The sequence below is a fragment of the Saccopteryx bilineata genome, chromosome 2 (assembly GCF_036850765.1).
Source record: "Saccopteryx bilineata isolate mSacBil1 chromosome 2, mSacBil1_pri_phased_curated, whole genome shotgun sequence".
NCBI classification, from domain to species: Eukaryota; Metazoa; Chordata; class Mammalia; order Chiroptera; family Emballonuridae; genus Saccopteryx; species Saccopteryx bilineata.
Window position 1 is genome coordinate 322,260,273 of NC_089491.1, and position 23,696 is coordinate 322,283,968.

Here is a 23,696-nt window from a genome sequence, read left to right on the forward strand (position 1 = left end):
CGTGAAAGGGATCCTGAGCTGGTGCTTCAAGTGCTGCTTTTTAGACCCGTGGCACTGCTTCATCAAAGCATGAGACAAATGAGCAGCCTCACATGTCCCAGAGCAGGGACAAAGAACAAGCTTCTACTTCCAAAGGAACGGCACAACCTGTCCCTGAAGTGATTCACACTATACTCACTTTGGAACAATTTCTTTTTTTTCTTTTTCTTTTTTTTTTTTCTTTTTTTTTTAACCATACTTCCAGGTTCCCACTTAGAACTCTAAGGCTTTCAAACCACCCTAGAATCAAATCCCAAGTCCTTATGTTCATTTATTGAATTTATTGGGGGTGACATTGGTTAATAAAATTATATAGGTTTCAGGTGTATACGGTAATTCTTTAATAGATACCTTGCAAGTGTTTGAGACTATGGACAAAAGCTTTTGAAAAAAGGCTATATCTACAATTCAAAGGTGGAATTGGGGTGCAGTGCCCATCACAGGATCCCTAAGAATCTCGGCAATATCTTGTACTTTCTCTTTGCCCTAAAAATAAACCAAGAAGCTAGCCATAAGGTAAATACTCTTCAGGCCACAGGTAGACGGCAAACACAAGTACAAGCCGCCAGAACGGAAAAGGCTCCTCCGGATGCTCATGGGAGGCCGGCTGGGCCCCTAGACGTTACAAGTGGGCGGGCAGACCTCCAACGCCTCCGCGGAGGCGCCAGCCCCTCCACAGGCAGCGCTTCCCTCGGGCCCCGCCCCGAACGCGGCCCCGCCCCTCACCTTGACGGCACCGCAATCGGGCCGCTAAGGTGCGTGCGGCGCGTGGTGATTGGCGGCCGCCCGGCGCTGCGCTGCTGCCATTGGCTGCCGGGGCCTCTTTGTTCCCGTCCCATTCGCAGGACCGCTGCCGCGGACGGGGCGGCGGAAGTTTGACGGCCCTGGGCGAGTGGCCGCGCAGTGGCGCTGGTCCCGCAGGTCGCCCACCACTCCCCGCGGCGCAGCCGGAGGCCAGGCGAGCCCAGGCGTGAGACCCTGGACGGGAGAGGGAGCCGCTCGGACACGCAGACATGGAGCTGGAGCCGAAAGTGAAGAAGGTAGGGGCGCGGGAGGCGGCCGCTTCACCTGGCCGCCGGCAGTGGGAGGGGCGCCCGGGCGTCCGGCGCGAGCCGCCCGGGCAGCGGCGTCGCGGGCACGGCGACCGGTCCCGGGGGCGGATGCCCGACCCCGTTAACTCCTGAACTCCGGGAGCGGCGTCGGCAGCGCGAGCGGGGCGGGCGCGGGGCCTCTGCCCATGTCCGACGGTTGGAAGCGCCGGAAACTTTCCTTAAGGTGTCCGGCAGACCTGGCCTTCCGGAAAGCAGTGGACGAGGTTCGGGACAGCTCGGGCGGACCGCGACGCCACTTCTTCCTGTCCCGGGAAGTCCGGCGGGTTCCGCCCTGGGCCGCGCGCGGTGCGGCTTTGACAGCGCAGACCGGCCCCTCCCCGCGGGCAGCCGCCGGCCCCGGAGCCCGTGCTGATCGAATGCGCGTCCTGCACACTCGGGCTGCCCGTAACGTGAAATGTGATGTTTTTTTCCCCCTTTGTCATTCATTTCTTTTTTCCCCAAAGCACTGCCTCCCTTATCGGACGTTATTTCTCGGAGGAAACGTGCTCCCTGGTGGGCAGCTAGCCCCAGACGGCGGTGTCCCCGGTGCGGTTAGCGCCGCAGGCACTCCCGTCCGGCTGCCCGGGGCGTCAGGACGCACGGCGCCCGCAGCCCGAGCTGCTCCCCAGTCACCTGAGGCTCTCGTCTCCCGGGAGAGAGGGGTGGGGACCAGACTGGGACTCCAAAGGAATTCTGATGTTACATTCTGGTACTGTTCTGTGTGTGAGGTCTCAGTCCAAAGCATTGCTCATGGTTATTTTGCAGTAAATTTAAGCCAGCTGCGCTTTGTCAAACAGGGAAGAAAGTTTTGCAGAAAGAAGAGAACCTAATTTTCTTCTCTTGCCCACTATAGTTGCCAACGTTGCTATTATTTTTATCTCCTAAAGACAGAATTCGTGACTTGAACATAAATTCTGTTCAAGCCCCAAATTGTATTTTTGAAAATGTACAAAAATACAAAATATTAGGTTAAGAAGCTGTTGAAAAACAAAAACTTACAGTGGAAACACAGTTCATCTTTTTATTAGAAGCAGCGCTCAGAGGGAATCCAAGGGCAGGAAAAGATCATGTAAATTTTAATAGTATTGTGATTGCAGTTTAGTCTTTTTCTACTTGGTTGCTTAATTTTTTTATTTGCATTTAAATGACACTGATTTTTTTGTTAATCTTGCTTGTCCCTAAGAAAACGTTTTGGTTGCTTAAGACCTTCTGTTGATGAACACTATTTTTTAAGTGAGTGACAGTTACCGAATTTAGTAGTCCAAAATTTGGGGGGTGGGGTCTTCTTCATGCTTATAATATATGGATTCAAAAACTACTTTTAAAAGTCAGCATCCTTTGGTGGAGGAAACAAAGAATTTTTACTAGGTTAGTGAAATTATTTTGTATGCAGCTGATAATGGGTACGGTACATGTTGTATATTTGTGAAAACCTGTAGACTAAATAACACCAAGAATGAACCCTAAGAAAAGCAGTGGACCTTGGAGGATAAGTTTGTGTCAATGTAGGTTCATCAGTTGTGCCACTCTGGGGCAGGATATTGGTACCCGGGAAAGCCGAGTATGGGACGACAGATGTATGGCAGCTCTGTGACTTCTGCTCAATTTTCCTGCTCTGAACAATAAAATCTACTTAAAAAAAAAATCAACTTCCAAAAGTGATTTTGAAAGTATGTTTGAATATGGTGATGGAAGAAGATTTCACTTTGGGTGGTGGGCACACAATGCAGTGTACAGATGATGTGTTGTAGAATTGTACACTTGACAGGTACATAATTTGGTTAAGCAGTGTCACTTCAATAAACTTAATTTAAAAAGAAAAAAAGTATTTGAGACAAGAAGTAATTCCTAGGGGGGATTCCAAAGTTAAATTAAGAATTAACTTTGCACTTACAATGGAAAAACACAGACATTTTGTATAAACAATTTCCTTATTTTCAAAATTTGGATTATGGTAAGTAATGCCCTTGCTGTATGGTATAATTATTCTCCATCTCTCCTTTACTTTAAAAGGTTATCTTTTTGACTGAGAATCTGATCCTTCTGTCTAATCCTCCTCCTTTCCTTCCATAAGAAAAAAGATCCCATAAATTTAAAACTTTTACAGATAATCCCATGACAATAACAAATCCTTGTTTCACTACCTTGTCCTCAACCAGTAGTTGGTAAAACTGATAAAAGACCCCAAAGATGTCCCATCTGACTGCTAAACATGCCCTCTCTCTTCCTTTGTGGGACCCTTGAAAAGTCTGGTGCTCTGTGGATTCCACAAAAAGGTTCCCAGCCCACAGGTTGAAAATTGCAGGAACACATTTTATAGCCTTAGCTGTAACTAAAAACAAACACAACAACAAAAGAAAACTTTCTGTTCCCCTTAGAAGTTGTTCTTTAACACATTAGGGGAAGGAAGCATTACAAGATTATATCTGATCTACTGGGCAGAACCTTCTCTCCCTGTGTTGGTACCTCGATAGGTTTCAGGTCTCCCTTCTTTTTGACTGGGATATACAAGAAATATAGTTTGAATGTCACTTTTAGAAAGCCAAGTCGGACGTTGGAACAAAGACACAGCCAATCATTTAAATAAAACTAAATTTGACTTCTGTTTAAAGATATGTGGCATTTTTTTTCTTCTAAAACACATATTGTTGATTTCATAAGGAATTTTCCCCAGGTGGATAAAATAAATTATTTTTGTTTCCATTAGCATTTTGTGTAAGAAGAATTAGAGTTGTCTTTATTCCACAACAATATAGGTGGATGATCTTATTATAGGATTCTTGGTTTCTAAAAGGTGAGGTTGGTGTCCACATCATTTGCACACATTTAGATTAATTACCAGTAAAAACCCACTGTCACAAAGACAAGGGGTTTTTATAGTTAGATTTTACTATATTTTGTTTTGTTTGAAGTAAGTGAGCTGTTGCTAGGATATGAGAGCTAGTTTGGTTATACAGAGTTTTTGTTTTAATAATATTTTAGACTAGAACTTGACTTTTATGTCTTTGCACTGTCTTCTGAATTATGCATGTAGATCTCTTCCTTATGTCTTCAGTCTCTTCATTATAATTGACTTTATGTAAGTAGAGCCTCTGTCTACTTGAAGAAAAATAATGGCCTTTGAAAAACAGAAACAGTCTCATTTTGGGGGGAATGATAAATCATTGCCCACAGCCAGCTGTTCTCTTTCATTTCTGTGTTACTCTCCCATGAGAACCACTTTTTTTTTCTTTAAAAATATACCAAGGAAGGAGAACCATAGCAGAAAGAAAGAGAACCTCAGTAATTTCCATATGCTGCCTGAAATAGCTGCAAGGCTTTTAATTTCTTGCCTTATTCATTCTGCCTTCTAACTTCTGTCTTTTGATTCTTTCTAACTTATTGCACTTCTGTCTGATACTCTTTGATTCTTTTACTCTTATTTTTAAAAGATGAAATGCATTTTAAAGATTACAGGTCACTAAAAAGACCCTTGGCTCAGCATACAAACTTGTTTACAAGCTTCTGTCATTAGCCAAAAACAAACAAATAAGCAAAAAACACACATAGGGAAAACGGGATTGCAGTTGGAAAGAGAAGGAACCATAGATATTATTTCTATTAGAAATCAGAGTAAACATTTTCTCTTACGTGGACCTGGACTGAAGTGAAAAAGGCAAGTGTATAGTGACCTTGATGCTCAAATGTAAAGATTTCAGCTCGAAGCCATTATTGGGGTGAGCATCATTGGCAAGGCTGGGGGTGGGGATGGGAAGGCAGGGCAAAGGACTTCTAGGGCCTTGGAGGTGGTTACTTTGTCACACAGAGCAAGTACAGGAGAAAATAAAGTGATACTCAGCTTTTCTCTGTTCTAATCAATAATGTGATTCATTCCATTAATTGGATATGAAAAGTCACTTTCTCTAACTTGCCCTGAATATTATTTTTAAATAGAACTGTAGTAGGTTTGCTATTGATTTTATTCCATTATACTGTACTGTGATGTAGAATTGAGGATTTATGTCTCAGTTGGCTATTAGCTGCTTACCATCACCTCACCTCTTGACTTTGCTTGCCCATCTACACTACTAATCATACTCATCCTTCAAGACACACCTCCACCATACACTATTTTTCATGAAATCTTTCTTATTTCTAAGTTAGATGCAAAATCTTCTACTGATTCCCAAACGTGTTACCTGTAACTCTTAGTACACTTACAATTTCTTTCTCTAGATCAGCGATTTTCAACCTCTTTCATCTCATGATACAAGTAAACTAATTACTGGGCCTGGCTGGTCCGCTCAGTAAATGGAGCGTCAGCCTAGCGTATGGACATCCCAGGTTTGATTCCCATTCAGGGCACACAGGAGAAGTGACCATCTGCTTCTTTCCCTCTCCTTCTCCCATTTCTCTCTCTCTTTCCCTCCCGCAGCCAGTGGCTCATTTGCATCAGCCTCAGATGAAGATTCCTGGGTGGATCATGGTCTGGGCGAATGTGTCACTATCTCCCTCCTCTGTCTCACTGTCTCCCTCCTCTGTCTCATTATCTCCCCTCCTCTCATTTAAAAAAAGAAAAAACAAAAAAGTAATTACTAAAATTCTGTGGCACACCAACAAATACATTTTTGGCTGATCTGACAAAAAGAAATAGATATAATTTTGATTCATTGACGCCAAGTGGCTATTTTTGTGTTGGCTGTTGTCATTTTTTTTTTATTGGATAATGTAAGGGAAAAGAGGTCGGTGTCCTTGACTACATAGTCAGATATTGCACATTTTAAAACTTCTGTGGTACAACTGTTGAAAATTGCCTCTTTATAGTTTTCTTCTTCCTAGATTATAACCTTATTGAGAAGTGGATTCATATCCTATTTATACTTGCATAGTTACTTTGTTTGCTGTTCAAAGCAATCTTATGAAGTAAACTTTATTCTCATTTTAAGGATAAGGGAACAGGCTTAGATTGATTCATCCAAAACCCACAGCACCTATGAACTTGAACCATAATCTTTAGAATTCTCCTTCCATCATACCACCTAGCCTTAATCTCAGTCCTCTCTGACCCTGCCTTGCTCACTAAATATATGGTAGATGAATTATCTTAATATAAAAAGAGAAATAGCATAAGATACATTTTAACATTTTTATTTGTTTAAAAGAATTAGAGGAAGTAGTTTTTATTCCAACAGTTACCACCCTACTGGTGTTTTCTATTTTATTTATACTTTACCCATGCCCTTTTGTATGAGTTGCCATTGACCTCTTTGGACAGAGACAGTCTACATAAAGTAAAAGTATTATGAAAAGGAAGTTTGGGGAGAGTTTTACAGGCAAATAAATTTTGTAAGCTTTAATAATATTCTGGACCACATCTTCTAAGATTCTCCCAACTTTTGTTGGGAGCTGTGGTAGTGTTGACGACTTCTACATACTCAATATGGTCTTGAATAGTAGTGACCCTGCATTTGGCTCTGCACTTTGGGATTTTAACCAGTGACACCGAAACTGTGTATAGACACTCATGGTTGGGCTGCAGAAGAGTCTGTTCTACCTGCTGAACTCCCCAGTTGACAGAAAGCCTTTCACGTGGGCTCGTACGCAACACCTCTCCTGTCTCTAGCAGCATAGTGCTCAGTGCACCACTGGAGTGGCAGACCACACAGCCAAGACTAGTTAAAAAAAGAATTCCATGCTGGGTGGGAGGAGGACTGGTTTGTGGTGGTGTCATGGTTTTAAATTTCTCACTCTTTATACAAAAGCATCTGTTGAGAATCAGTAGAAACAACATGGTCAGTTCTAGCCCGAGGCTCTCACGGAGCTCTAGGATTCCACCACATTGTAAGTATGGAGCTCACACTGCGGACCACCAGAGAGCAACAGGGGTACTCTGAGGAGTCTACTTAGTAGGAAGAGGTTAAGAAGTTGGTGGCCATTCTCCACAAATTCTTATTGAGTGGTAAACTATAAAAGATGACTGTTTTCTTTGTTCTTTTTCTGAGAACTAGAAGTAGGAATACAATGTGGCCTGATGCTAATTTGAGTATAAGTTTTTATAAACCAAATCACCACAATGTGTTAAATTAGAAAAGGCCAGAAAGTGCCCAGTATATGTAAAGAGCTGTGAATATGGAGAGTTCTGTGGTACATCAGTTTTCTCACTTCTGTTTATCAACATATTGTTCAAATCACTCTGGACTGAGAATTGATATGTCTGGTGTAATGTTGGCTATTTTAGATCTGTTTCCATATCTATAAAAATCAGCCCTGGCCAGTTGGTTCAGTGGTAGAGCATCAGCCCATTGTGTGGAAGTCTCCGGTTTCCAAGTCAGGGCACACGGGAGAAGCAACCATATACTTCTCCACCCCTCCTCTTCTCTCTCTCTCTCTCCCTCTCTCACTCACTCTCTCTTCTCCTGCAGCTTGAGTGGTTCGAATATTGGCCCCAGGCACTGAGTGGCTCCATAGCCTTGGTGCTGAAATAGCTCAGTTGCAGAGCAATGGAGCAGTGACCTCAGATGGGTTTGTTGGGTGGATCTCGGTTGGGGCGCTTGCGGGAGTCTCTCTGCCTCCCTACCTCCCCACTTCTCACTTAATAAAAAAAAATCACTAGGAGAACCAAGTGATTTCTAAAGTTTCTCCATATCCTATGACTTTTTCACTGTGGAAAATATTATCAGTCATCTCTGAAAATAATAAAGTTCCACTGCTTAGAAATCACACAAGCCAAGGATATATAAAATGTGTGATTTTAATGAAATGTCATAGTGTACTGAACTTAATATTTTTTTCATAAATCTTAGCTATTTTTTCAACTTGTTTTTACTTAATTAGTTCACCTTTTTAATATTTATAGGGTATTTGAAGATGATAAGTTTAATATAAATCTGTCGTGTTAAGCTTCAAAGGTATAAGGTCTACCGGAAAGTTCTGTCCGTTTCTATCATAACAAGTTTCGACACGTAAGTACATGTTTATTTGGCACATGTGTGCCTCTCTATTTTTATCACTTAATGTATACATACTGATGTAGCAAATTAACTAAAACAAAGTTGATTCACGTTAGTCTTATGTGTGAAGCCATAGTGTACCCATGGCTACTGATAAAGTTTATTTACACCACTGTAATTTTTATGAATTTCAACAAGGAAGAAATGCTACAGAAGCATGTCTGTCGCATCCACCATATTTCCCAGACTTAGCACCCTCCGACTATCACTTATTTTTGTCATTACAAAATTTTTTGAAGGGCAAAAAATTCAAAAATGAAGAAGATATCAAACAAGCACTGGTTCAATTTTTTGCATCAAAAGATAAAACATTTTTCAAAAATGGGATATACAAATTGCCCTCACGCTGGCAAGAAATCATTAATAATAATGGCAATTGTATTATTTAATAAAGTTTATTGATGGTAAGAAAAATTTGTATTTTGTTTTATTCCAAAAACGGACAGAACTTTCCGGTAGACCTTATATATAGACAGATCCATTAGCCCAGGTCAGATAAGCCTGGAAGTGATAAATTACTTTCCTTGATATTTACTTACAGGAAAATGAACAATAATGGAGGGAATTTTTTCTTTAAAAGTTATTGCTGTCCAAATACAATGATTCATTTAAAAACTATGTGCGTACTGTGTGGCAAGCACTGGTGTAGACTCTTGGGTATGGTGTGAACACAAAGGACATAATACCTTGTAACACAGAACTTAATGCTGAGAGGAATGCTAGAGCAAAAGAGTAAATGAGAGTAAATGGTAGAAAGTAAGCACAACTTGAACTCTTCACACGTCAGAGTGTACTAGACTCCAACACAGAGAGAGCACGGGTAGTTTAATGGTGATTCTTATCATCGGTTACTGGTTTTGCAAGCTTTGTAATTAGGGATTCTTATTCTGTTTATGTTAAACAATGGCAAATGGAAAAGAAATGAGAAAGCAGCTTTTATATACTAAAATGCAAAAAAGCTCATAAATGAATAAGACTACATTAATTACAAACTTACAGCTATATGTATACAAGTAAGTCTTCTTCCTGATTAAATATGTATGGAAGAGTCTTTCTTGAGTTGTGTTTCCTGTTTGCAGTCATTACTAATTTTTGTTTGGTATTCACTGCCTTATTAACTGAAACTATGATTTTTAAAAAACTTTTTAGATCATTCATATACAGTACATACAGGAAATTATTTTGCTTTTAACAAATGGTGATGTTCAGAAGATATTATGTAAATTACAAATTATGAAATCAACCTTTTTGACGAGAGGAAAATAGAAAAAAGACTAACCAAGTTGAAATAGGTTTCAAAATATCATAGATTTTCAAGATATTAGGAACAATAATTTGGTCATTGATAGTTCACCCCTGTTCTTTGAATGAATATTCGTGTATTAAATGTTTTCTTAAGCACTGTTAGTTGAGAATTAAATTTAGAGGTTATGCTTTTCAGCTCTCCAGCTCCAATCTTTGACTCTTCTGTAAGAGAGTTCCAATCAGATTTATAGTAGTTTTCTGAACAGGCAGTGGTGCAGTGGATAGAGCCCCGGACTGGGATGGGATGCGGAGATTTATAGTAGTTTGACTTGTTTGTTTTAAATATTTCTAAGCGCCCGATCTATGCAGCTCTCTACTTATGTACTGCTGAATTAAAGAAGTAAGGGTATGTATAAATATTATATAATTTTCTAAGGCAAGTTTATGCCATGATCCTAAAATGACTTTTTAATTGCTTTTCTCTTCTTTCTCAACCAGCCAGTATAATAACTGTTTATTACCAAAAATATTAGGAAAGAACAGAAGGTGGTAGAGGAAAAAGCCACAAGAAACTCACTAGGTGTAATCAGGACAGTGCTGTGGAAGTATTTCTGCTTCTGTCACACTGAGTACATAGTTTTACAAATTGGTTGATTCCTGGAATCACTGCCTTTATTTTAGATGTATCAGGGAGTCTGCTAAGAATGGGAGACTGCTCAGGTTTGAGCCAAGTGTGAAGGAGGCGCTGTATGAGGAGTCAGGCAGTGAGAACTGCTGAGATCTTATCGCTAAATGACAGCAAGGCTACTGCTATGTACATAGAGTTAATCTCTGAATCATGAATGATTTAGCTTGTATTTATTACAGTGGCATTCTGACCACTGGCAGGATTGTAAAAAGGGGTTTTGTATGTCCATTGCATAGCTTTTTATCTGACCAATGAGCCTAGCAAAACACAGGCTGAAAGCCTTAGACAGATGCCTTGGTGCTGAGTCTGTAAGTTTGTAGCCGCAGTAAACTTTCCCTTGCTTTGTTTGAAGATAAAGTGATATCATGTTTCATTGCTAAATGATCATGCAGATGCTGGGTGGATTTTGTGTTGCTATGAGTAACATCATAAAAGCCTGACAGAGTGAGTCACAAAGTAAAGGTAAAAAATCTGTTGGATTTTTTTTTTGTCCATTTCCTTATGGGGTGCTGGCCTACAATAGAGATAGCTGTGGGCTTAACAGAAGAAAGGTAGCCTTTGTTTTTCATAAAGAATATTAAGACGGACAGTTTAAAAGTAAGACCAGAGAGGAAACTCAATTCAGTTTCTATCAACGTCGCCTGTTGAGCTTTTATCCCCCCAAGAGACTGTGGTATCAGCTTTGGCAGAGTAAAAGAAAAAAAGCTGGGTAGAAGCTAGCTGGTGGGCAAGACAGACATGTAAACTAATCACAATGCTGGATAGACAGAACTAGATGCTGTAATATGGTGTTTCTCAAACTATCTGTGGTACGTAATCATTTTAAAAAACCCGAATCTGTCATAGGCCTGTATTTTTAAAAACAATAAGAAATAATTTACTAAAAAAGACAAATACAAGGCTAATTAAAAGAATATATTAAGTGCATCACATTGCCTAATCATTCCTAACTGCTTACTCTCATTCCTTCGTGTCCCATCTGTATTGCCCCACTTCGAGTAGTGCTGCCATAACAGGAATGCAGACTGCTGTTAGGAGTCTCAGAAGCAGGAGTAATTAACTTTACTTGTGTAGTTTGGGAGTATTTTATGGAGGAAACAACAATCAAACTAACTCCTATAAGATAAATTCAGTTTCATTAGGCCAAAAAAAAAAGAAAAGGCATTCCAGGAAAAAGCAATAGCGTGAGCCAAAGAGCAGGGCTGCGAAAAGTCAGTCAACTTGTTGCTCTTCTTACTGTTATATTTGCAGTTTTGACTCTTCTAAAAGCCGAGATCCATGATCAGCAGTACTTTGTCATTTTTCCAGGTCACAGGTTTGAAAAAAGGAAGTGTGTCACAGCTAGTACAGGAGTTGGGCCTACGGTTGAGGGTCTACACCTCTCTCCTAATTTTGATTCTTGTTTAATACACTATGTCAGGGTTGGGGAACCTTTTTGACTGAGAGAGCCATGAACGTCACATATTTTAAAATGTAATTCTGTGAGAGCCATACAACGACCCGTGTACATTACGCATTATCCAATAAAAATTTGGTGTTGTCCCGGAGGACAGCTGTGATTGGTTCCAGCCACCTGCAACCATGAACATGAGCAGTAGGAAATGAATGGATTATAATACATGAGAACATATTCTATTTTTAATGTTATTATTTTTTTTATTAAAGATTTGTCTGCAAGCCAGATGCAGCCATCAAAAGAGCCTCATCTGGCTCATGAGCCATAGGTTCCCGACCCCTGCACTATGTCATCTCTTGAGGTAGAAGGGGGAATATCACACCGGGTTTAGCTAATGCAGGCTGTGCATTGCTCCCCTTGTGAGTTGGGATCCTGTTGACTCAACATATCTTCTATCCCCCTTAGAGCATTGGTCACCTTAAGCTACAGGTTGGAGCACTAGAGGGCATTGCAGGAAGGTTGATTGTCAGCTCTACAATCCTGGGCTCAGTTCTCAGTCCTGGAACTTACTGGCTTTGTGAATTTAGCAAAGTTACTTAACTCTCGAAATCACAGGATCCTTATCTGAAAATCTGTCTTACCAGAGGGATAAAGGTAATGGAGATTGTTGGACAAATAAATTTGTAAAATTTGTGTTATTTGATTTTGCTCACTTTTATTGTTAAAAATGGCGCTGCCTGCATGAATGATGCTGCCCAGGTGATACTGCTAATTACCTTCCTGCTTGGGAGGGGGTTTTGTTATGCTAATGTGTGCTGGAGGAGGGATTTTCACACCAAAATGTTTTAAGAAGAAGGAAGAAGGAGGAGGCCGGAGATCCTATTTTCAGAGTGAGAGAAGGCAGCCAAGATTGTGGGGTGCTGAAGGAGAAGCCAGTTTGTGCAGAGAAAAGGAGATGGGGATCTAGAAGTGACTGAACTAGTGGGGGCCTTTGATTCTAGGAAAACTCGGATGTGTCAGTAGCTTGTGAGCACTGAATGAGTGGGTTTTGGTACCCAGTGTGTTTGTGTTTACTCGCTGGCTGGATGTAAGGCTTGAATAAAAGGTGTGGCCCACCAGTTTTTGCTCTGCTGTTTCTCTACTGTCTGTCCGAATCTAATGGGAAACCTGCACGTGCCTGGCTGTGATGGTCGTGACTACTGGCCTTACAGAGGTGAAGGTTTTAAAGTACCAAGTACAGTGTCTACATATTGACAGTAAATAGACACATCATAATCATTATCAGGAAATCCTAGGTAGAGAGAGGAAAATCCGTTGTAGATCTCCAAACCATTTAGTAGGGCATGTGAATATATTAATTATCAAGCATTTCATGACAACATGTTTTCCAGGAAACTATTGATACTTGGTGCTTTGTGGAGCATAAAGAAATGTTTTTTTAAAGTTGAATGGTTTGGATGTATTCAATTATTGGATTTAACTTTTTCCCTTTTTATAATTTGCAAATCATTTTGATTTTAGTTTTTAAATCATTTATAAGTAATTGTTTCCAGTACTTGTCTGAGTGCATACCAAAGTATTAACTAGGTTCTCTGGAGTAGGGGCATCTAATTTAACATTACCAGGTATTCTGGTCCAGTATTGGGAACAGGTACATTTTTCTGAACAGAATCTTCCTCAGAGTTTTTATGCTAAATTGCAAAAATGGCCACAATTCTTTACAGGACCTCCCATTGAGAAATGAAGTCTATTTTCCTACCCTTTGAATTGGGACTGCTAATAGACATGGTGGAAGTGATGTTATGTGCACTGCAAGCTTGGACCTCAGGAGACCTTTTGCTTCTAACTACTTTCTTGGAGCCCTGCGGCTGCCATGTGAAGCAGCCTCGCGCACCATATTGAAGGATGGCAGGCCACAGGAATAGATGCAACACCTCGGCCAAGGCGCCTCTGGGTCAGCTGTCCCAAGTCCACTGCACCTGCAGTGAGTCCGCTGAACTCAGCCCAAGGCTCCAAACAGCAAAAGCAGGAGTGGAATATCATGATCTGAGACTACAGAATAAACAGCTGAAACAAGCCACTATGTTTAAAGATGATTTTTTAAGCAAAAAATCATAACTTCATACCCATTCTATACTAGCACGCAAGTCTTCTCAACCTCTCACAATGAGCTGTAGAAAGGGTTTTTCCATTCTGAAATATGCTCATAGCCCTCTGTGCATATGAAAGAATCAAGAATCAGGGCACTGTAGCTTCTATGACATCATTGGTCACTTGAGAATGGGCCCACTTTCTAATCTAGTCAAATTGAATTTTGATTTATTTGCTTGTTGTTCCTCAAGATGAAGGAAAATTAAATTAACATGCAACTGAAATTTGATCCTAGTTGTAAAAAGGTGGTGTAGGCATGTTTTGAAAGTTGTCTATTTTCCCTAAATTTTGACAAATCTAAAATGACATCTAGCCTGACCTGTGGTGGCGCAGTGGGATAAAGCATCAACCTGGAACACTGAGGTTGCTGGTTCAAAACCCTGGGCTTGCCTGGTCAAGGCAATAAATGGGAGTTGATGCTTCCTGCTCCTCCCCTTCTCTCTCTCTCTCTCTCTCTCTCTCTCTCTCTCTCTATCCCCTCTCTCTAAAAATCAATAAAATATTAAAAAAATAAAAATAAAAAATAAAAAAATAAACTAAAAAAAATAAAATGACATCTATGTACCTTTTGTGGTGGGGAAGTCTGTGGGCTATAGTCTAAACATTTAACGAAAAACATATGAAATCATACCATTTCTCTAATAGGTGAAAAATCAAAAGATGGTCAAAAAGCAATTAAAGTGCTTATGCTTACACACCACACCGTGCAAACACAATTCAAATTTTTGCAGGAGGGGATGTGTGAAAGGCTAGGCATGAAGTAAGAGCTAAGGCGTCACTCAGGAGAGTCCCTGAGGCTTCCCCTCTTTCTCTCCTTGTACAAGACCCCCCTGTCTGTGCTGTAAGATTTCGTTTTTGTTCTAATTGCCCCTGATGCCAATCCAAGGTAAAAGTGGGAAACAGGACTGTATTTTTGCATACCACACCCCTCCTCCAGTCCTTGTTTCCTGTGCCTTCTCTGCATGGGGTTTTATTCTCCAGGTTCCCTTGGGTCCTCCTAACCCCTCCTGCCCCCCGCAGCCTCTTTGGGTGGCTCTCTCAGCCAGAGCCCGAGCCCTTGTCTTCATTCTTTGCTCTGTGAAAACCACACCTGTACTGTCCTCTTTTCTTGCATGTGCTTTTATTCGATAGAGAATTAGTGGCAATAAGTCACATAATTGAACAGTCACCCACCCCTTGCCCTCACTCACCTGTTATAACAGGTTACTCCTAATGACACTACAGCCCTTAGGTCTGGCACAAATGATGCAAATATTCAAGTTTGGGATATGCAGAATTCTAACACTGGCCTCTCAGTATTCAGCTGTTAGGTCTTCTCTGTGGAGCCAGTTGGAGGTAATGACACAAGATGAAATTAGGATTGTTTGTCACGATTAAAGTCTTCTAAAGGACTCCTACAGATGTCTTTTGTAATCAGTTCTTTAACACCCCTTTTATAGCTAATAATGGTAGGTTTGGAGGGCTTGTCTGTGCTGCAGCTGTCCTTCCGTGGGGCCAGAGCTGGCCAGTCCTCACTGAGCAGCAGTTTCAGCACAGGAGGGGTGTTTGTTGAACATTACAAGCAATTTCCTTTAAGCAATAGTTTATTTTTATTTATTTATTTTGTGTGTGTGTGTGGCAGAGACAGAGTCAGAGAGAAAGACAGATGGACAAGAAGGGAGAGAGATGAGAAACATCAATTCTTCGTTGCGGTTCCTTAGTTGTTCATTGATTGATTTCTCATATGTGCCCTGACCAGGGGGCTACAGCAGACCGAGTAACCCCTTGCTCGAGCCAGCGACCTTGGGCTCAAGCTGGTGAGCCTTGCTCAAACCAGATGAGCCTGCACTCAAGCTGGCGAACCTGGGTCCTCTGAGTCCAAGACCGACACTCTATCCACTGTACCACTGCACCACCGCCTGGTCAGGTTAAGCAATAGTTTAAAAATAATTTGATAGTACTCAATTTGGAACTTGATTATAAGGAACCACCATAAACTGAACAGATAGTATACATTTCTTTTTATCATTCGCTTACCCAAAGTGCAGATCTTTTAAAAAAAATTGAAATGATTTTGCCCCTAATAATACTGTAAAGATACATTATAAGTAGGCAGTAGAAGAAAAGTAGTTATGAACTGCTGACAGTCTTGAGTCAAGTAATTTGCATCTGGATATCACTGAGTGGAGCTATATTTTATTTTACTTAATTCTGTCACCAGCTAGATGTGCGTAATAGCGTAAAGTTTATGTCAGTTTTTTCCATTTTACTTTTACTATGTGTTCATTAAGGAGGACTAGGAATGTATTCTATATTATAAAAATTGTGACATTTTTCTCAAATATATTTCTAGAAATTTCTTACTAGTTAAACCTGATATTTTGCATTCTGACTTGTGATTGAGTTCTATAACACAGGTATGTTTATATATAAGTGTACGCACAAGTGTGTGTGTATATATATTTATATATATGTATAATATATCTATATCTATCTATCTATCTATCTATATATATATGTATTGTCATGTATGAATATAAGGCTTAGAGACTAAAAATCACATTCTACCCTTTCTTTTGGAAGGCAGTTTCCTGGTCCTGAGTGATTACCAAATTGAAGGGAGTAGGGATATTTATAAGAAAAGTGGAAAATTATGTTTTACTATGCCCGTTTGGATGAAGAGCTATATTAATATTTGAAATGGAAAAATAAAGGTGCAGTGGTCAGGAGCGGATTTAATGGCGGGATCACCAGGCACGAGCCCTGGGCCCCGACTTCTGAAGGGCCCTGCAAAACCCCAACTTGACACTTTTTTCTAATGACATCAAGTTCAGTTTCAAATGTGCAATTTTAACATTAATAGTTCATAATATTTTTTATTTATTTAAAAATGTGGTTAACATGTATTTTTCTTTACCTGTCTCTCTTTTTTTTTTAAGGGGCCCAATATTTTCTTCTGCACCTGGGGCCTCAACTGGCCTTAATCCGCCTCTGGCAATGGTGATAGAAAATTACCCCTTGCACTTCCTCCTCCCTTTGTAATATGTCTCATAACAAATCCCTTGGTCTTTGGATTTGAAGTCAAATGGTAAAGAAGTTATAGTAGGCAGCCTCTGAGATGCCCCACTGGTTCCCACCTGCTAGATTTTATTCCTATGTGTTTCCCTGCCCTGAATGAGGGTGAGACCTGGGCAGTTGCTACCAGAGTGTAACATAGCAGAAGTGATGGGATGTCACTTCTGATATTAAAGACATTGGCTTCCCTCTTGGGTGCTCTCAGTCTCCGAGGTCACTCTCCTGGGCTAACCAGTGGCCTTATGAGATACCATGCAAGGGAGCTTAAAAGTGGGTCTCCCTCGTGGTTGAGCCTTGCAATGATTGCAGTCCTAGCTGACCCCTTATTGCAGCCTTGCAAGACACCCTGAGCCAGCCCACTTAGTGAAGCCACTCCCATCTGCCTGACCCACAGACGCTGTGAGATGATAATTGTTATTTTCAGCCACCAAGTTTTGGGGTGATTTGTAACTAATACAGAAGTTTTGCATTGTAAATGTAGAAATTAATGATTTTTAAAAACTGGAAATACTGATATTTCAGTGTTTGCCTCATTATATTATCCCTGGCCACTGCTCACAAAAATTAGAGGATATTTATAACTTCATATTCATTTTGAAATATTCCCTACTTTTGTTAGCTGTATATATAATATCACAAATTGTTCTCAGTACTAGTGATAAGTCTACATTTTTTTTTTTTCTGAAGCTGGAAACCGGGAGAGACAGACAGTCAGACTCCCGCATGCTCCCGACCGGGATCCACCCGGCACGCCCATCAGGGGGCGATGCTCTGCCCCTCCGGGGCGTCGCTCTGTTGTGACCAGAGCCACTCTAGCGCCTGGGGCAGAGGCCAAGGAGCCATCCCCAGCTCCCGGGCCATCTTTGCTCCAGTGGAGCCTCACTGCGGGAGGGGAAGAGAGAGACAAAGAGGAAGGAGAGGGGGAGGGGTGGAGAAGCAGATGGGCACTTCTCCTGTGTGCCCTGGCTGGTAATCGAACCCGGGACTTCTGCATGCCAGGCCGACGCTCTACCACTGAGCCAACCGGCCAGGGCCAAGTCTACATTTTGAATAGATCTTTAACTCGAGATTTAATTTGTTCATATTTGAGTATTTCTTTTTCTCTTACTATAACATTGGATGAGACTTGTTTTGCATCAGGACCCTGGATCTTCCTTGACTCACACCCCATTATTTTGAAGGCCCGTGTGTGTGAGTGTGTGTGTGTGAATTAATCACTCCAGGTCTTCAGTGTTAGTACAGCTGGTATGCACACATTCTGGTTTCTTATAATAATAATCAGTTCTCAGATTTTTCTGGGAAGGAGGAACTCCTAGATAGTGACAAACAGATAGTCTTTCAGATCAAAACCTATTGTTCCAGGAAAGGTACAGATGAGAAATATCACTCCGTTAAATTATTACTTAGCTTCATAGTCTCATTTTGTATAAAAAGACACTATAACTTTATAGTTAAGAACCCTGGATTAGGAGTTAGAAATGCCTGGATTCAGATCTCAGCTCTGCTTCTTGCCTGCTGGGCAGTCTTGCACAATTACTTAATGTGTACATGTCTAAGTTTCCTTGTTTGTGAATACGGATAACAGTTTCCCACAGGTTGCTTTGAGAAGTGAATGAGATGACATATATATATATATATATATATATATATATATATGGTGCCTGGCAGGTAGTAACAGCTTAACAGATGGTGGTTGAGGTATTTCTACTACTACCTGCACCCTCAAAGCCACCAGTACTCATTAAGAAAAAGTATAATCATGCCCTGGCCAGATAGCTTGGTTGGTTAAGAGTGTCGTCTTAAAGCACCGAGGTTGCCTGTTCGATCCCTGGTCAGGGCACAGACAGGAACAGATGTTGTCTCTCTCCTGCTCTCTCCCTTTCTCTCTCTAACATCAATAAAATAAAAATAAAAAAGTATAATCAGAAGTGCTTAAAAATATTCTACCAAACTAAAATTAATTAATGTTCCCTATGAAGAAATTCACACCAGGATCTACTCTGATCTTTTTTTTTTTTTTTTTTACTTTTTTAGATTTTATTTATTCATTTTTATTAGAGAGAGAGAGAGAGAGAGAGAGAGAGCGGGAGAGATAGAGAACAGGGGGAGGAGCAGGAAGCATCAACTCCCATATGTGCCTTGACCAGGCAAGCCCAGGGTTTTGAACCGGCGACCTCAGCATTCCAGGTCGACACTTTATCCACTGCGCCACCACAGGTCAGGCATACTCTGATCTTTGTCAGATATGTTATCATATTTACTGAGGTTGCTTAGATGTCTTAGCTAACCTGCTTATGTCTCAGATTGTAGTATAGACAGTTTGCCTTTGTGATGGTCCTTATGTCACTACACAGCCTTAAGAGATTTAGGGGAAGATGGGGTGGGAGTCATCTATTTCATTTGTTAACATTCCAGAAAGGCTGACCCAGTGCCTTCAGAATAGAATTTTTATAAAGTACTATTAAGAATGAAAGATCACTATTTCCTTTTCCTCCATAACAGAATAGTCTATCTACTAGTGTGTGTGAACAAAAAGATGTCAGTTCATTTGGCTCACTGTGAATTTGGTGACATAGATTCCTATTAGGTTCTGGCTTTGTACAGTACTTCACACACTGAAAAGCTGGAGGGAGGTGGAAATGAACCCTGGAATCTGCAATAAAGTTTTGTTCCCATTTGTTTCTGAATAAGTGGTATTGACGACTAAAGATCTTAAGTGATTATTCTTAAGTTAAAAATTCTGTTTTTTTCTATTTTTAAAAAGACTGATTTATTAAATGTTTTTCTAAACCAAGGTGTTTCCATGTTCATGGCCTGTGTTTAGGCACTAGTGGTTAAGCATAGGTATTTGCAGTACAGTCACCTTGGGCAAGCTAAAAAGGCTTTGCTGTAATTTCTTCATCTGGATGAATGTGGATAATAATAATACCTCAGACTATCATAGGATTATTATGAGGGTAAAATATGATGGTCCGCGTAAAAAACTTAGAACCATGCCTGGAAGTATAAGTGCTCAATAAATAATATTGTTTTGCATATTTGAAAATTGCTTAAGAGAGTAGATTTTAAAAGTTCTCATCACAGGAAAAACATTTGTGTATATTTAAGGTGACAGATGGTAAGTAGGTTTATTGTGGTGCCCATTTCTCAGTGTATACAAATATTGAATCGTTTTATATTTTAAACTAGTCTGATGTTATATGCCAATTATACTTCAATTTAATAAAAGAAAAATAAATGTTTTCTGCTGCATTTATTATTATCACCATCCTTGCCCAGAGCCTTTGTGTATGTGCTTGGAAGCGGGGATTCCTTGGGGTAAAGGTGTGCTATGTTAAAGATCATTTGTAATTAAAACAGCTAATAAATAAAATTCATTATTTCTATAAATCTCAGGCTCTATAGAAATAGAATTTGTATCAAGACCAAATAAGAATTCAGAAGAACATTTTGGTGAATAGATGAAGAAAGGTATCACAGAGTAACTGACTTTCAGATCGGTTCTGTAGAGAGTGGAATTTTGCCAGATGTGGGACGAGGGAGGGAGGTCCAGGCAGGGGGAGCCCCTGGAAGCAGAGCCTGCTGGAGGGGGCGTGAGGAAAGTGTGGTGGGCGCCAGGATGATGCCAGCTTGAAAGGCCCTTTCGTGGCTGTGCTGACCTGAAATTCACGAGCTCATTAAAATACCTAACAAGGAGATTGTTGTGATTATCTTTAGGTTTTACTGAAGTATTTTGGGAGCAGCAATATGACTTCATACAAAGGGAGTAGTCAATTAGGAGGCAGTGGTCCCAGGTTGACATGACAGAAGTTTGAACATGAACAGTGTAGTGGACAGGAGGGACCAAACTGCCATTTTTTAAATTAATTTTAATTTATTGTGTTAACATGGATTCAAGCATCCCACTGAATACAACACCCTTCCCCCCTCCCCCATGTCCCTACCTATATCCCCTTTGTCTGCCTCCCCCAACTCCCACCCCTCTTCCCTCTGGGACCTGCTGTCCTGTTATCTCTATCTATGTGTCATGTATATATAATTGCACTAATCCCTTCACCTTCTCTGATCCCATCCCCTCTGACAGCTGTCTCTCTGGTCCTTGTGACCCCACCTCTGCCTCTATTTCATTCTTCAGTTCATTTTGTTCCTTAGATTCCACTGTATAAGTGGATTCCACTGTATACTGTATAAGTGAGATCACATGATATGTCTTTCTCTGCCTGGCTTATTTCACTTAGCATAATAGTCTCTGGCTCCATCCATGCCATCGTAAAAGGTAAGATTTCCTTCTTGTCACGGCCGCATAGTATTCCATTGTGTATATATACTATAGCTTTTTAATCCACTCATCCACTGAGGGACACCTGGGCTGTTTCCAGATCTTGGCTATTGTAAACAATGCTGCCATAAACATGGGGGTGCACATCTTCTTTTGAATCAGTGATTTGGTGTTCTTGGGATATATTCCTAATAGTGGGATAGCTGGGTCAAAAGGCAGTTTCATTTTTAATATTTTGAGGAAAGACCATACTGTTTTCCACAGTGGCTGCACCAGGCTGCATTCCCACCAGCAGTGCAGGAGAGTTCCCTTTCTCCACACCCTAGCTCCATAGGCAAGTGAAATATAAAGGACGGGATAAACAAATGGGACTATATGAAACTAAAAAGCTTTTGCACAGCTAAAGACAATATGAACAAAATAAAAATACAACCCACACAATGGGAGAATATATTCACCAGTACGTCTGATAAGAGGTTAATAACTAAAATTTATAAAGAACTTCTAAAATTCAACACCAGGAAGGTAAACAATCCAATTTAAAAAAATGAGCAAAAGAACTGAACATACAGTTCTCCAAAGAGAACATAGGGCAATAGGCATATGAAAAAAATGTTCAACATCACTAATCATCAGAGAAATGCAAATTAAAACCACAATTAGATTCCACCTCACTCCTGTCAGTAGGGCGCTCATTAACAAACTGTGTCATTTTTAGAGAAGAGACCAGCAGCATGGGAACATATAGCCCGGCCACACAGCATGAGGAGTGCTGGGCTCGTTCTCCATTCTTCCTCATGAGTTTCAGACTTGAGTATGCGAGGGCAATGGTGAATTTTATTCTTGTAAGTAAAGGATATAGTAATTTTATTAAGAATAATTAATAGGAGTTCTTTTTTTTTTTTTTTTTTTGTATTTTTCTGAAGCTGGAAACGGGGAGAGACAGTCAGACAGACTCCCGCATGAGCCCGACTGGGATCCACCCGGCACGCCCACCAGGGGCGATGCTCTGCCCACCAGGGGGCGATGCTCTGCCCCTCCGGGGCCTCGCTCTGCCGAGACCAGAGCCACTCTAGCGCCTGGGGCAGAGGCCAAGGAGCCATCCCCAGGGCCCGGGCCATCTTTGCTCCAATGGAGCCTTGGCTGCGGGAGGGGAAGAGAGAGACAGAGAGGAAGGAGGGGAGGTGGAGAAGCAAATGGGTGCTTCTCCTATGTGCCCTGGCTGGGAATCAAACCCGGGTTCCCCGCACGCCAGGCCGATGCTCTACCGCTGAGCCAACCCACCAGGGCTAATAGGAGTTCTTAATCACAATAGTTTTTATTTTTGCTTAGGAAAGTTGCCAAATTGTATAAAACTTAAAGGGTACCTCTTTGTTTAAGTGTGGTTTTCTCTATAACCTTTCCTGCTTTGGCACTGTAAGTCTTGGTAAAGATTGGAAAACAGGCAATGAAGTTAAAATCTAAAACAATTTGAAATCTTGAGTCAGAGATGATTAATCAAAATATATTGATTCATGGGAGGGGATTTCATTAATTCTACTAGATTTTTAAGAACCGTGTGCTGAGAGGAATTATTTCTTTAGAAATGTAGTTCCATAGTGCAGAATGTTCATTCATGTGAACAGGGTCTAAAATGCTCTTTAAGAGTATAATAATATGAAAATATATACATACATAATCAAGTGTATGTATATGATAGGCTGATAAATAGAGATGTACACACACAAAGAGAGAGAAGGGTAATATATATAAATTATATATGTATATTTAATCTACTTTGGTCATCTTCATTCCAAGATGATTAAAGAAGTCTTAGTAACACTAGCTTGCTTAGTAACAACATATGACTCCTTGCTCCAGAAAGAAATTTGGTTATGAAAACAGCATGATCGAATGATCTCACCCTGAATTGCTGCATAATATCTTCCAGATCCAAACTGTCTGCAGATCGACTCAGACCACCTTTGAAATACCATATGTACCCTACCCTTCTTTTCTTTTAAAGTATCTGATATACAATACCCTTTTCTGGGTCAGAAGGGTCACTTGAAATGTTGCCAGCCTATCTGGTTGAGTAAAAATTATGACTATGGAGAAACTGATTCCATTCCCATTTCCTGTCCCAAAATAAGCTGGCAAAAGAAGGTGGGTGTAAGTTCTGTCTCTGGAGCCTATAGTTAAGGATATTTAAAAACTTATTTTTTTGTGGCTAGTGTTTCAGGATAAATATTATGATAATTTTTTCAAAGAACCTTGATAAGTATTCCCAAAGCCTGACTGTAGGTTTTCCAAATAAAGTTGATCCAAAGGATCTCTTTTTTTTTTTTTTTTTTGACACTGAAAAAGAAAAACTGATCAGTATGTCCTTGTATTGATGCTGGCCAGAGTATGTTACTAAAAGTAAATGAAGTAGACAGCTTTGGTACTTGTGGTGTTAGGAAAAAACCTGTGCTTTTGGGCACCAAGTGTTAACTCTACAGGAGATACTGTATCACACTTGCTGTCGAAATAATTATTCAATACATTCAACAGAAGGGAATCTTATCCCTCAGAAATTAAATTGTTTTTGTTTCCTTTGTGTATTTCATAAACTATTCTTCCAAGCTAACTTTAGAAGGTCAGAGCCAACAATATATTTGCTTTCTCGAATAATTATTTTCTATTTAGTGTTTAAAACATTGAGCAGATGGTCATGTTGAATAACAAACTAAGGTGAAGTTATTTGAAACATGGTTTGCAGTCATAATTACAGAATTAAGAGTTG

The 23,696-nt window shown here is 40.5% G+C and overlaps 1 protein-coding gene across 1 annotated transcript in view; it reads left to right on the forward strand.

The window, feature by feature from the left end:
* Nucleotides 1-864: 864 nt before the first annotated feature.
* Nucleotides 865-23,696, forward strand: part of TES (testin LIM domain protein) — a 51,274-nt gene continuing 28,442 nt past the window's right edge. The window contains exon 1 of the mRNA XM_066262153.1: nt 865-1,079. Within this exon, the coding sequence (XP_066118250.1) occupies nt 1,053-1,079 (27 nt within the window). The 5' untranslated portion in view covers nt 865-1,052. The remainder of the gene's footprint in view (nt 1,080-23,696) is intronic.